This window comes from Lonchura striata, chromosome 1, assembly GCF_046129695.1.
Source record: "Lonchura striata isolate bLonStr1 chromosome 1, bLonStr1.mat, whole genome shotgun sequence".
Classification (NCBI taxonomy): Eukaryota; Metazoa; Chordata; class Aves; order Passeriformes; family Estrildidae; genus Lonchura; species Lonchura striata.
This window is the reverse complement of record NC_134603.1, coordinates 20,269,034-20,284,111: the sequence shown is the minus strand read 5'-3', so window position 1 is coordinate 20,284,111 and position 15,078 is coordinate 20,269,034. Positions and strand designations below refer to the sequence as shown.

At 34.3% G+C, this 15,078-nt stretch overlaps 1 protein-coding gene across 47 annotated transcripts in view; it reads left to right on the top strand.

Annotated features, from left to right (window-relative positions):
- RIMS2 (regulating synaptic membrane exocytosis 2) overlaps nucleotides 1-15,078 on the top strand; it is a 447,453-nt gene that overhangs the window by 356,638 nt on the left and 75,737 nt on the right. For 26 of the 47 annotated variants that reach the window (XM_077782606.1, XM_021546524.3, XM_021546510.3 and 23 more), the window contains one exon: nucleotides 1,958-2,058. The exons of 20 other annotated variants lie outside the window; for them this stretch is intronic. In XM_077782606.1, the coding sequence (XP_077638732.1) occupies nucleotides 1,958-2,058 (101 nt within the window). The remainder of the gene's footprint in view (nucleotides 1-1,957; nucleotides 2,059-15,078) is intronic. One more of the 47 variants, XM_021546526.3, reaches the window with a different exon arrangement.

Sequence of the window (15,078 nt, the reverse complement as noted above, 5' to 3'; positions counted from 1 at the left end):
GTTTCTAATTTATGCTCAGGAATTGTTATTTCTTCATTTGCACTTCCCTAAAATTTGTCAGAATGTCTGGAGACAAAGAAAACATGCCATTATTTCATAATAAAACATAAGAAAAATTGAAAATATGTCCCTTTTTGTGAAAAATGTCTCCTTTCCTACATTACTGAAAAATGAAAAGAAGATTTTGATTTCAGCAAAAGATGATTTCTTTCTTCCAGAGGAGGCTGGAATATTTTACTTCAAAGAAAGCATGTGTTACTTCTGTCATTGAAAACAGAAAATATCTTCCAGTGTAACTTTTTGTTTTCAAGAGAAAAAAAAAAATAGAGCTTTTAAAACTAGATCCTAAAAAATTCACTTCATCATAATAATAAATTGACAAACACTGCTAAGGGTTATATAATGGTTGAGGAAAATTATGATAGGAAAAATGAACTGTATTTTATATTAGAAATTATCATCTGCTGCTTTCTTTTTTATTTTATTTCTCCATATAAGATGCCATTTATTCTTTCTCATTATTTTTATTAATTTTAATTTATCTTAGAATTTTTGATGAAGTCTTTTCTTTCATGCTGTTGTAGGGTGTAAAGATAGAGTCAGAATACAAAATCTAAAAGTCAGAGTGTTTATAGAGAACAGAACAGCTTAGTGTTTTTGCGTTCCCATTTCCTTTTACCTCCTCTCCTTCCAGATTTCCTATGAAGTGCCACAACATCTACCTGGCAGCTCTCATAGTATGTCGTAATACCCCTATTTTTCTCAAGAAAGAAAACACAAATCTGAAAGGCCCAGGTTCTGTGCCAAGCCCCACATTGCTGTTAGAGCATGACTTACAACTGAGGTTTAGAGTTTAAACCAGGTTTCTGTAGTACACTGGAATCTAATATTCCCATCCCAGGTCCATAAATGCAGTCCATATCGCTCATTACTTACAGTGTACAGAAACTTCTGTTTAAGATTAGTGGGATTCTGAAATTTTTATCCTAGACAACTTTTGCATTAAAATGTTGGATATTTTAAGACAAACGTCATTCAAAATGAATGCTTTTTAGCATTCGGTGGATAATGATTTATTCTTGACTTATACCAGGTTAAAGTGAAAAAGAATCATACTTATGTGTGTATCATAGCTAATTACATTTTATTTGAAAATATTTTCTGAGCTGTTGTCTTCCTCTCATTTTCTATTTATCAGTCTTCCACCTTAGCTTTGGCACTTCCTTATTATTTTACCTTGCAAATTGTGGTACAGCACCAGTTTGTTGAAACCAGCTACTGCCTGGTCATGTAGTGAGACCCTACCCCTGACTAAAGCTAATCACATATGTTAACCAAGAAGAGTGACTCCTGAAATTGTTCTTGAAGCTGTGTTTCATTAAAATGTAATACAGTGATGCCACTGGGTGGCTCCTTAAGATTTCTATAGTCATTCTTTGAATTTTTTGAGCATACTGAGAATATACTCAAATAGTAAATGGAAGGTCTGCTAGTCCCTGGCTGTTACTTGATTATTAATTTGATATGTCAGATTATAATAAATGCAGAACCAGAATCTCTACCCAAAATAAGCAGGTTATCTTTGCATTCCTCCTTATTAAATAAAAACCTCAATTTCTCTTGAATACTCTTAAAATAGTAAAATTATATTCCATGGAAGCACTGTGTTTCATTTATATTGAGTTCTTTTCATAAAGCTAGTTTCATTTGAATTGCATAGATAATACAACACTTATTAAGATACTGTTGAAATACTTATCTGCTATTTTCCTCCTGTTACAATTTTTTGGTTTTCTGCAAAATCATAATTCAGGAACTAAAATTACATGCACGGAATTTAAGTAACTAAAATTTCATCTGTTTCTGTTAAAACTTTCATGAGCATAATTTTAGCCTTGGAAATGATGACTGTTTGTGTATTTATTTTCTTTTTTTCCTTCTGTTTTTAACTTAACAGGTGCACTGGATGTAGAAGAAAGAAGTCGCCAAATGAAAATGAGCAAGTACAAACAGGTAGCAGGATCAGATTCCAGGCTGGAACAAGATTATCATTCTAAGGCAAGGGAGTTTTGTTTTGAAAAGCAACAAAATATGCTAAACTGAAATATCCAACATTCTATTAGAAAGTAATAGATGAGTGCCAGGTTGTTTCTTCAGTAAAAGTTTCTTGTGTGTTTATAATAAAATTTTGGAAATGTGCAGCAAAACTCTTAACACACAGTGTTCTTTATTAAAATTTAAGAAGGATAAGTTAAAGCAAATGAAAGAAGCAGTCTATCAGAATGAACAATAGTGCCATGATTTAAAAACTCAAAGAGTAGGAAAAATGATGTTTATTGAGTGATGGATGGCATGAGAGCTATTGAAACTTGTCTATGGCTTTCATATAGTTGAAAGGAGTTATCTTGATCCATTGAAAACTTGAAGATGCAGTGTTACTTAGTTTAATAGTGGCTTTTTAGCACTTGGAAAAGTATTTTATACAGTAACAAAAGCTTTTACCCTAGCTGTGGCAGATTGCCAAGAATCTGAATATCTATGTAGTAGTATAACCTTAAATATACTATCCAAAATTTCCTGCTATCTGGAACAGGGTCATGTCATATAGAGTATGTTAATTAAAGTAATCAAGATATTTTCAATTTAAATTTCTATTATACAAAAATAATTTAGTGTCCTCTAAAAGACTTCATTAATTGGGGTCGCATTTTAAGTGGAAAACACGAGACTTCTGACCCATAAAATTTGACTGAGGAAAAGAAATCTGGTTTAGACTTTTATTTTCAGGTTTTTTTTCCTTACTCCCAGGATTGGCAAAGCTACTGTAAAAAGAGACACTTAGTATTTGAATGCAAATACACTATCAATTTTATTATTTATTAATTATTATTATAATTAATTATTTGTTCTGCAAATAATGTAGATTAATTCACTTCATATAATTACTTTCTAGGATATATATTTCAGTGTGGGAAAATAGAAGTGCTACAGCAAAGTCCATTTCCAAATGGAAAGCCTTAATAATGAAAATAGAATTGACAAAACCAAGACCGTGAAAATGGCTTAAGATACTTTAAAACACTGTAGATGTGCTGCATGGTTATTTGGGTATTTTGAAAATGTAGTTTTAACTGCACAAGACATAGGAATGTTTATTAACATGTAAGAGGGACTTGGATACTGTCGTGTTCAGCTTTTTCTTTTATTTTGACACTTATGGAAAGCATTTCTATATTGTCGGCTATGAAAGGTGTTACCTTTAAGAGATGAGCATAATACTGTGAGTGGACCTTATCGTAAGTGTTGTGATTGTATGTACCACAAAAATATAACTTTATGTACTGTATGTATAACCAGCCTTAATCTGCTGATTTTCCTGCTCCCTCAATGCTTAACTGAAATTTGAGTAAGAAGTAGGACTGGTGCAGATTAAATTGGTTCTCATGTAAAGGAGTGAGATAGAACATGACTACCTAAGGAAGTATTTACTACCCTTGTTTTTCCATTTCACCTACACCATATTATGGGCATCACTCTACATCTTTTATCTTTTTAATTAAAATTTTGCCTTCAGTATTATTGGAATGTATTAAAGAGGAAAGTTATAAATGGAATTATTTTATGAATATGGTGGTTTATTTATTGCACTCATCAAACAATGTCTCCAGAAATAAACAGTTAATTTATTCTTCTGCTTAAGTGTAGTTCCAGTATTTGAAAGTGAGTTATTTATTCTATCAATGAACCTATGAAACCAGACATTGAATATTCACATATATGTAGTAATTCAACATACATTCTTAGAATTGTGTAGTTTCAAAGCCATGTAAGAACCATAAATCTCATAAGTCATATGAGAGTTCTGACTTCACTTTTTTATTACAATTGCTTCAATTCCTCTTAATTAAATTCCTATATTACCTAGAGACAGAAAATGAGTAAGTAAAATTTATCTACCTGGTTTCTATGAAAATTCTTTTGGAATCATGAACTGAAATGTGTATGTTGAATGCTGATTGTAATGGTCTGTGCAGTGTACACTAACTTCGATTCTTTTACACTTCTCAACTGGCACAAGCTGGCACTCATGAGTGCTGCACCTGAGAAAAATATCATTAAGTAGGCATTAAGCCACATTCAGAAAAGCCAGCACATTTTTTATTTCTATCTTTAAATAGAAGTCAACAGGCCAACAGCATCTTTATGTCCCTCTTCATTACTTTAAGAAAAAAATATCCAATATTTTTCCTTGCTTAGAAGGCAAAACCTATAAAAATAGAAGTGCTATTAAATATTGAAACATTAAATAGGCATCCTGTATTATATGTCTCTAGCTTTGTTCTACCTCTGAAAGTCAGTACTAGAGGCTTTAGAGGAAGGTACATACCCTTCTGTGGTGCACAGTCCTACATGAAGAAGTTTGTGAGAAAAGTTTAATTCTAAACCTCAGTGTTCTCAGAAGCTGCTGAAATATGAAATTGATTCTCCCTATTATGATTGATAAATATTGTATTTCCACTATTCTTAAACATGCCTCATTATTTTTGGAACAATAATTATTCTGCTTCCATAATATGCTGTACACATTAGTTTAGTAGGGTGCAAAAGACATTTCCTTTAATAACTTCCTTCAGAAGCTGCCAGAGTGTGGTTTCAGGGCAGACATATGGAAACTAAGAAATATATTAACTTTCATATAAATATTTCCAGCTAAGCAGATGAGAGAAAAACATTGTAGGTGCTAAAGATTAGGTAAATTAATTTCTGGTATTGGAACAACTATTTATTTCTGCTTATTGGGTACTAGTAAACTTGTACTAAATAGGATATATATACTAAAGTCTGAATTGCAGTGCTGGTAGATGCTGACATACTGGAAAACCTGAATTATGGAAATAAAGAAAAAATGCTCAGTAGCAGAAGAGTGTTCCACAAGAGGCAAAACGAGCCATTCACCATACTGTGCCTCTGCAACACCAGCCTGATTTGTCTAATTTCCCTCAAGAATCTTTCTGTGACTAGTTTATTGTTTTGCATAAGAGCTATGCTTCCCAGCTCTAAATTGTTAAGCAAGATGTACTGTGAAGAGGGAAGGGCCAAAATGGGAGCTAAGCAAGCCACATGCTGAACTCACACAGTTCACATTTTGTAGAACTGGCTTTTGGAGTCACTTCCCAAACTACCTCATCAAACCTCTCTGAACCTCTCTTCCTTGCTTCCTGCTTTCTTACTCTCATTATTCTGGCACACAAATTGGTAGTGCTGTCTTTGGTGAGCAGCATCTTCCCCTGGCCACTCCCACCAGTGCTCAGATACAGGAATTCCCACTGACAAATTGAGGATGCAGGGTGGGAGAAATCCTGTCATTCTTCTCTCATTGCCCCATGACTAGAACATGCACAGTGGATCAGCTGAGGAGAGTTAAAAAGCTTTGTTATTACTGAGAAAAAAAAGAGAGAAGATACTTGTGGTATAAAGAACCCTAGAAATGTTTGCAATCAGTGTGGCATCAAGAGAGAATTCCATTAACTCGGGTTAATGTTAGCCACTACAGAGAAATCTGGCCACTGATGTAAAGGAGTTGCAGCAATGAAAAATTATGGCTTTCTTTAGGAACAAAGGTAAAACAGAGACTGACAACTAGCTGATGCACATTTAAACCTCTAACTATCTTGAGATTTTATTTTGTTTATTAGGAAAAAAAATAATGACCTACAAAAAGGCAGAAAATCTAGTTACATAATATAGCAGTTAGTAATAGTCAGTAATGTAGTAATTAGCAATAGACTATGTTAGAGCAACAAGGAAAAAGTTGGGATAAAAGAGGTAAAAGAGCAGATCAAAACTGATTTTTTGCTGAACAAGTTTGTTAGCCAAATGTAGAAAAGACTCCATCAAATACAGAATAATACAGAACATCAAAGAGGATTTCCTAACTCTACCTTTAATGATTCATACTGATTATAAGACTGTAACTTTCTGCATCATCAGATGTATGTAAAGCATTTCTTGATAATGAAGAACCATAATTCAAGTTTTAGATACAAGCAAAATTCTCTGTATTTGGTGTAAGAGAATAGTACTATAAAGCATACTATCATGCTAATTTGTGATCTTCTAGCCTGATAACAAGACCAAGACAAATTAAACTGTGGAAAAGAAGAGTCAAGCACCTGTTTAGCTTTTTGAGTAGCGTAGATGCAGCGTGCAGACACAGAACAGCTGCAGTTCTTTAGAATGAGACACTTTGATTCAGCAGTGAATCAAGTACAACCTTAGGGGATTTCTGTGTGAGAGAAATGTGAAAAAGGTAAGATCTGGAGGTGGAAGAGGCTGACTTTGAATGCCTCAGAAGCAGATCTTAATTGTAAGGTCTTGTAAAGTGCTAAAGTGCTGCCAAGAGTTGCCTTATCCCTCTGAAACCTGCAGTAAGTAGTTGTGCCATGGGTACAGCTACGTGTGGAATCCTTTGACCTTTGTTGTGGATTGAAAGATTTCACGTAATAGTGTTTTGGGAATCCCTTTTTCTCCTCCTTTAAAATCAAAGCAGAGCAGTACATAGGGCAGCAAAGAGTGCTAGCAGAAGCACTTGCCACCTTGCTTCTTGAAATCCTTGCGGAGAAGGGAGTTAAACAAACATTCAATTAAAGGGATGTTGGGAACTTTGATATTTGGCTGCATATCATGAGATTCCCAGTAATAATTTAGTAATTTATAATAATTATGAATATACCTCTTTGATCTAAAATTGTTTCTTACAACTGATGCTGTTAAAGATGCAATAAGAAATATCAAAAATACTAAATACAAAATGGAAGCTCTTTAGATATCCATATGCCCTCAAAACAGTTCATAAATTGTTTTGTATATACTTCTTTTTAATATACCAGTTTAAATTTTAAAATTTAAATATCTGGATAAAAAAGAATTCAAATGGAGCTGTTCTTTAAAATAATTAAGAAAGCAAAGACTAACATGGATAAGACCACACATGAATATTCAGTGCAGTAAATTTCTGTAGAATGCCCATACAGATAAGGCCCTTACCAGCAGAATTTGGTAGGCTTACAAAGGGGAATAGCACTGTGCATTTCCCTGCATCTTCCCACTGCCCACCTCCGCACCAATAAGCTCTTGCCTTTGGAAAATAAACCAAACACCAATTAGACCAACAGAACTTCCCAGGTGAGGAAACACTTTACTTATTGCCTTTAACTTTACTTATTGCCATGACTTTTGTGCTTTCCAATGGACTAATGAGTATTGTACTTTGGGTCAGAAACTTGGTAGCTCCACGAGCTGGTCTGGAAGGACAGGTCCTGTCACTGCCAACAGCCTGTGAGTGCTCAGGTCATCTAACCCATCACTCGTGTGTGTGTGATATGTAATGAATTTTGCTGGTCAGTGGAAGAGAGTCACTCTAGGCCATAGTGCTGGTAGCATTTATATTTTCAATCAAGTATTTAATTGTATTTTTAATATTTTTTTTAATAAATTGCTGAAATGGAAGTTCTGGTTCCTATAAGTGAGAGGATTTAAAGCTCAATTATAAGACTTAAAAATATATCAAGATGAAATAAATTCAGAATTCTAGAATTGAACTCTATATACATGATAATATAGAAAATATCTCTTCTTTAATTTCTATTTTCATCAAGCTGTATTTTGCTGATGTGTTAGAATTCATTTAGTGACTTTGAATACAGATATGGATTGCCATTTCTAGTATTTTCTTCTTCAGTCAAAGATGTGAAAACTCTTGGAAAATAATTCTGTTGCTGTCATTTTTCTTTTTCGTTAAATTCAAGCACTCCTTTACTTTATTTTGGCTTTGATAATGTTTTAATTTATTTTTTTTAATCTTGAGTATCCATGTCTCTGTCAGAAATTTAGGGTATTTTTAAATGCAATACTGTGGTTAACAAAAATACTGCATTAACATATGAAGATTGTGGCTGAAATTTAAATATCTGAAAGGAAATTGATGCTGGCTGTCTTTACCTGTTGACAGGTACTTTCTGGTGTCACTTCTTAGATTTTTTGTAAGATTCTATTGATAATCATGTTTAGAAAGAAGAGGTTAAATACATTATAGAATGTTATTGAAGTACCTTATAATTTTACAGTGAACTTCAAAGAGAAAAAAATTACCCAGAAAGTAAAAAAATAAAACCCTCATTCTATTTTGGCTCTGAATTTTCATTAGTTATTGGAGTCTACTAGGGGAAAAAAGTGCTTTTTGATTGCAGAGAATTGGGTTTCCATTAAAAAAGCACAAATTCTAACTGTAACACAGTCTTGTGTTTTATAGTGATGAGTTAAATATTCATTTGCAAAGAGCAAGTATTTTCAAGAAAAAAAAATGTTTTAGTGAGCACATACACACACACACACACACACACACACACACACACACATATATATATATATATATATATATATATATATATATACAGATACACAGCAAAATTTATATAAAAAGCTTTCTGTGAAAGCTGGGTTCAATTGAGCATTGTAACCATTCCCTTAATAATCACATTTTAAATTCATTTGTGTGATGTTTTGATCAACTTCCATCCAGAGCAATCACTGCAATCTATCTTAAAACCTTCTATCCTTTTTATAATAGGATATATTTTCCTTTCTGAATAGCTTTTTTATAGACAAGTGAATTGCTAAACTGTTAGTCTTTTGGTTCAGAGCTGCTGTCTTTTTGTAGTAAACTTAATTATTTCTGTGTACAGTTTTTATCTGAATTTAAGCTGTAAAGTTCCAAGATGCTATTGAACTAAGTGGCAATTAGTGTGCAAAATACTGTGACTGTGCTTGAATTAATTATTTAAGTTGTTCTGAAACAGATGCTATGCTGATAATAGATGATAAAATCTACAGAAAAAAGCAGAAAAGATTAACTGGTAAATATGTACTAAATATCTGGGTGCTGATGTGTGACATTCAAAATTAGAGAACATATGAAGTTAATTGAATTTCTGCAACAATCAGGAAACTCTAAGAAATTAGAATAATCATCTATGATAACGTGTTACACTAGTTTGTGCTACTTAATTCTGCGCCATGCAAATATGTACAAAAACGTCATTATTGACCTTTGAAATACAAGTCTAGAGCAGAGGCTCCATGATGGACACAGATCAATCTGCTAGACTGATGACCTTGAAAAATTGAGGAAAGTGTGGCACACACTTAGAAAGGTCAGACCTGAAATCTCAGTGCAGGGCTTTCATGGAGCCTACTTAAATGTGTAGAATTCAAAATGAACCATAGAATTATAGAATGGTCTGACTTGGAAAGGACCTTAAAGATCATCTGCTTCCTGTCCCCTGGCTTTAGGCAGGGACACCTTCTACTAGACCAGGCTGCTGAAAGCTCCACCCAACTGTGTCTTTATCACTTCCACGTGTGGGGCATCCACAATTTATCTGGGCAACCTGTTCCAGTGCCTCACCACCCTCACAGTAAAGAATTTCTTCCTAATATCTTATCTGTTCTTTCAGTTTAAAGCCATTAGCCCTCATTCAATCACTACAGGCTTTTGTAGAAAAAATCCTTCTCTAGCCTTTTTTATTGAAGGCTTCTCTAAGGTGTTCCTGGAGCCTTCTCTTCTCCAAGCTGAAGAAGCAGGACCTTTGTCTGCTTCACAGAGGGTGGCTCAGAAGGGACAGAGCAGTGTCAGATTTGCAGGCAGGAATGCTGGCTGCCCCCTCACCTCTCACCCTTCCTGCCCTGCCCAGCTCCAGGAGGTGCTCCTGGGACAGCCCCTGGAGAGATGCTCCTGCTGAGCACACCTCAGAGGAAGGATTTGCCCAGAGTTTACTGTTATCAATTGTAAAACTGGCCATCATAATGTTTTAATGGTGTGGATGTTTTATTCACATCTAGGAGTGCTCCTCTTTATTAAATAGGTTGATTTTCTTTGATAACAACCCCAAAATCATCAATGAAAATTTAATAGTCTTATCATCTTTTCTAAACAATAAGTTTGTGGTTTTGAGGAATTTTTGCCAGCTGTTACACGGGAAAGAATGCTATATGTGTCTATCAGATTTCTCTGGGATTTTTGATTCTTATTTTGTTAAGTACCTTAAATACCTAAACTCTTAGTTATTTTTCATTAATATAACTGTGGCTTCAAGCATCTGTACTGCAAATACTTCATATGAAAGATTTAGAGAGATGCAGCACACAACCATTATTTTGAAAAAGGTGGCTCTGCACAATGGAGCTAATCAAAGTGGGGTCAGGACTTTGGAGTCTCAGCACAGGGAGGGTTTTGTAAAGCCTCAGTGCCTTCCACAACACTCACAGTGAGAATGTTACTAAGACATGAAATTACCTTTGTGTCCTTTCTAACCTGTGGTAATTTTTACTGTTCTTTCTAGGAACTAAAGGGTTTGCTTACAAGAACTAGTATTGTTTAGTTCTAGGAAACAGAATATTTTCTTTAATAATTTACTAGGAAGAGTATTATCCTTCTTCTGCAGATGGAAATCATTGTTTTACCAGACATTTCACTGACACTCTGGAGTCAGTGAATAATAGCAGGAAATAACACAATTTTGCCTAAGATTCTGCTTATTCTGTTGTTCTTTTGTTTCATAGTAAAATTATTCTGATTTATTTTTTTTCTTCAAACTATGTAAAATCCTTGAAGGATGTTATATTTGTCACATCATATAGAGCATCTTGGATACATTAATTTCAGAGAATCAAGATGCATAATTCTATTTCTGCTCTCTTGAGTGACATGTACCATCATGTAAAAAACATCTGATGGTTTGTATAGTTCTACAGTTTAATCCAAAACTACTAGCTAATTAATAATATTTGAACTTTAATTAGCATCTGATTTTCTATTAAAAAAATTCAAAGCACTGTTGACATAATATTCTGTAAGTGAGGGACAATAACTTTAATTCACTTCTGGCTAATAGCCTGAGTCTCAGTTTCAAGAATTGTAAAGAAGCAGATTGGGTGGATATTTAGGAGGCATTTTAAAATGTTTTCGTCATCTAAGCTAGTCACATGAATTTGGGAAATATTATGCTAATGCTATGCTGAGGAAACATTTGTAAAATGAAAATAACTTTAAGATCTGAAGTTATTCTAAGAATTCATAGACATTAAAGGTCTTCAGAAATGTTTACAGAAGTTTTGATCTCAGAGTAGCTCCAATCTAAGTACTTGTCTTGTGAAATGAACTTAATTCCTCATGCTGTTTCAACTGATATTTTTAATTGTTTCTTTTCTGCAAATGCTACGTATTATTGCCCTACTGGTTAAGTGGTTTCTGTGGTGAAGATGAAATTGTAAATAACAATATATGTGAACTCAAATTAACCTTACAAGCAAGCAAATGTAAATCATAATATTTAAAATGAGATATGGGAGACATAAGTAGTAAATGTTTTCTAAGTACTCCCTCAAGGACAATGACTGAGAGAAAAAGAGGGCTCAGTTTTTCTGATCTGTAGGAGCAGTTTTCTTGCTCAGGATCTCCTTGCTGCCTTTTTTTTTTCGCTAGTTGCAATAAAACAATAAAACAATATTTCCTCCTGCTGAGGAAATATGTTTTAGGGAAAATAATGTTTTCTAAGCAGTTTACCTTGTTTATGGACTGATAGGGAAAAGATTATATCTATCTTGCAGATTTGTTCCTCCTTTAGCTTGACATGAATCAGCAGAAAGTTTTCAGAAAAGTTATCAGCTGAATTTATATTTTCTTATTGTGCAGGGAGTTTCCAAGATGTATCCTAATAATCAGTGAAAACACAACATTAAGAAAAAAGATTATGTGATGTCCCCTCAAATCATGCTTGATTTTGCAGCCTATTCTCTGATATCTGTGGATTTAAGGACTTGGAAAGTGAAATCATAGATGCATAAAGATATATTTATATCCCGTTCTTGAACAATTGTGGCCTTAGGCACTTCTGCTTACAGGAATAAGCACTCAGCAGATGGCCATGTGTCAATCCAGCTGTTCTCTTTAGCATGAATTCTTTTGAAGGTGCTGTGTCCCAGGACAAATTTGGTGAAAGGCATATTAAATGTTATATAATGAAGGTAGGATTAAGGGGAAAGTTTGTATTTCTGTTCTCAAGCCATCAGATATACTGAAATAGTTAATAGGCTTTTGGTTTGAAATAAAGTGTAATGAAATTGAAATTCTGTGATAAGAAAATATGATTGCATTGCCATCTTTTTATTTTATTTGTACTTGTTTTTGTGAGACCAAAGGATTGAAATCAAATTATGGAAATAAAGTTTAAAATCCAGGTTAATATATTAAAAATACATATGATTTTATGTCCTAGCTTGCATTTACAAAGTAACATCTCAGAGAAGCCCAAATTAGGTAGAACAACCATAGACAAAAGAGTTGTTTTTTTTTTTAAACAGAAATTCTGCCTCATTGCTCTCTTTAAAAAATAAGCTGTTGACTGGATTCCGGGACTATATGAAATGCAAAAGATTTTGAGTGCAGTGGTGGAGAAATGGCATGTGAACCACTTGAGGAATGGAAACAAATATAGGAAGCATGCTTTAGTTAATTATATCTGGTGTGAGTAGGATGTACTAGTGTTAAAAGACCAATAAGGAGCAGAAAAAGCAGAGTTATCCCTCAAACTGGACCCATTAAGCAAGTGAAGGCTCACCAGGCTGTCCTACAAACCCTCTGAAGTTCACCAGGAGTTAAAGTACTGGAGATGCTGTTAAATGTAACTGCACAGTAAATTGGGAAGTCCCTGGATAGCTGTGTTTTGCAATTGCCCTGACTTGAACAGCCCAGACTTTTTACAGTGAACTGTGTTTGTGATGATGCATCTTCAGGAGTCTTGACATGGTGCTGTGGATTGTAATAAGATTGCTGGTGTCTATTTTAAATAAATTTTCTTCCTTCTGTATAAGACAGAATAGTTAATGTGTTGTAATCAAAAAGATTCTGGGAAGTGTAAGACGATGTACCTTAGAGTTTATTACCCACCATCACGTAGCCAGACTGTGGACCCATTTCTTTTAAGTGAAACTTGGTGACTGACTTTGCCCTGTTTTAAATAACAGTTAAAATTCTGGTGGAGATCAGCAATATGAAAGAGAAATTGGATAGTGAATGTTTCAAAGAAATCATTGGAAGAGCTTTGTTTTATTTTCCATTTTGTATACTTTCCTGAATTCCTTTCACATTGGAAAAGGGGGAATTGGATATCCTTCTACTCTTAATTATGATTACAAGGTACTTCTTTTGAAGCTCTTATTTGTTCACCTTTGTATTAGGTAGACTCATATTTCTTCAAGATCTTGGCATTTTTTCAAAACTTTTGGGAATATTCTGGTTAGAGAAATGCATTCTGTGGTTCACTTATAACTTGATACAAGGTATCAGCTCTTGTAACAAGATGAAGTTCATCCACAGGGCACATAAGATTTTCTATTCCTTGCAGTTTATATAGTCAATGACAGCTGTTTCACCCTAGACATGTGCTGTACCTGGGTCTCTCTTTTGCCTCAATTAATCTGTCAACTTTATTATTCCAGCTGTCATAATTCCTCCTAAACATTACAATTATCCTGATAAATAATAGAAAGCACTTACCTTCACTTTAAAAGATGATGTCTGGTTATCTAGTGGATGAGGCATGCCACCAAAGGGGTCCATGGTATTGCTGTGGTGTCATGTCCCATGTTTCAATTATGTTTATGATTTGATTAGGAGCTCTCTCTATGTGTAATTATTTTAAGGTAGCTTTTGATAAGACATTAGGAGGCACCTGCTCAGCCATCATAAACTCTATAATTTCACTCCAATATGTAACACATCCTAGATTGCCTTTAAGAATTTTTTGTGTAATGTTTATAATTATTCCTCTCTTTATTATTTTTTTTTTTATATATTTTCTTTGTCTTAAACAGCAGTATTTCACGTGCTGTGTTTTTCAAAGAAGAGATGGGATTTTAAACAGTGTCTTTGTGATTTTGAACAGTCTGGAATAATGTAGTAACTTTATATATTCCAGCAGAAAGTCTGCAGTTCTCTCTCCTTTCAGAAGTTTTAAAATTTGGTCCTGACTTAAAGTAAGAATAAATAATAACATTTAGCTCCGTAGACTACATAAAAGTATCTTTGTGAATTAATTCTGCATTAATAACAGCTTGATTTCAGAACAGGTATTAGTGCAGTTGAAATTAGAATTTGCCTTGATATTCTAAAAGTCATGTTGTATGGAAAAACCCATGAGAGAAAAAGTCACTGTTTGAAGATTACTGCAGGAACATATTCTTTTGTAGGAAGACAAATTTGTTGACAAGCTAATTTTCAAGCTCACTTAAAGACACAAATACATAAGAACTGCCTTACTGCTTCCTACTTTACCAAATATTTACAGGGTCTGTAAGTTCTCTTGAAGTAATGCCAGAATATTTTTCTAGTGCTCTCCTGTATTTATATAGCATTTTGCACTTTGAAAGTTCTTTAAAAAAATTACACCATATGTGAACATATGTGAAGCAGAGGATTTTTTGTCTTTTGATTTGGCTTGCCTCTGGACTACTTCCCTCTAGATTTCTGGTTGTCCCTAGGCACTGATACATTGGTGACTTCTGTATTGCTTCTGCCCTTAAGTTTCAACTTCAACTCCTGGATCAGCCTGAGTAATTTGTGTTGGAAAGGACCTCAAAAGATGTCTAGCCCAACCCTTAGCAGGAGTCCAAGGCAAGGTCAGTGTGACATCAGTACAGCTTCCTCAGGGCTTTAGCTGGTCAGGTCTTGAAAGTATTCAAGGATCAAAACTGCACAGCTTCTCTGGGTAACTTGATCCATTACTTCACTGTGCCTATGATAAAAATGTACCTTCTTGTACCAGTCAGAGCTGCTTGGCTCTATCTTTTTGACATTCTCCCCTGTATGATCTGATAAACTGCTGTTAGGTACTCCCATAGCCATCACCGCTCCAGTTAGAACAAGCCCAGCTCCCCCTAGCTAGCTTGGTGGCTTTCCAATAAACTTAATCTAGTTTACTGGTGTCAGTGTTTCACTTTGGGTCTCAAAACTGCTTACAA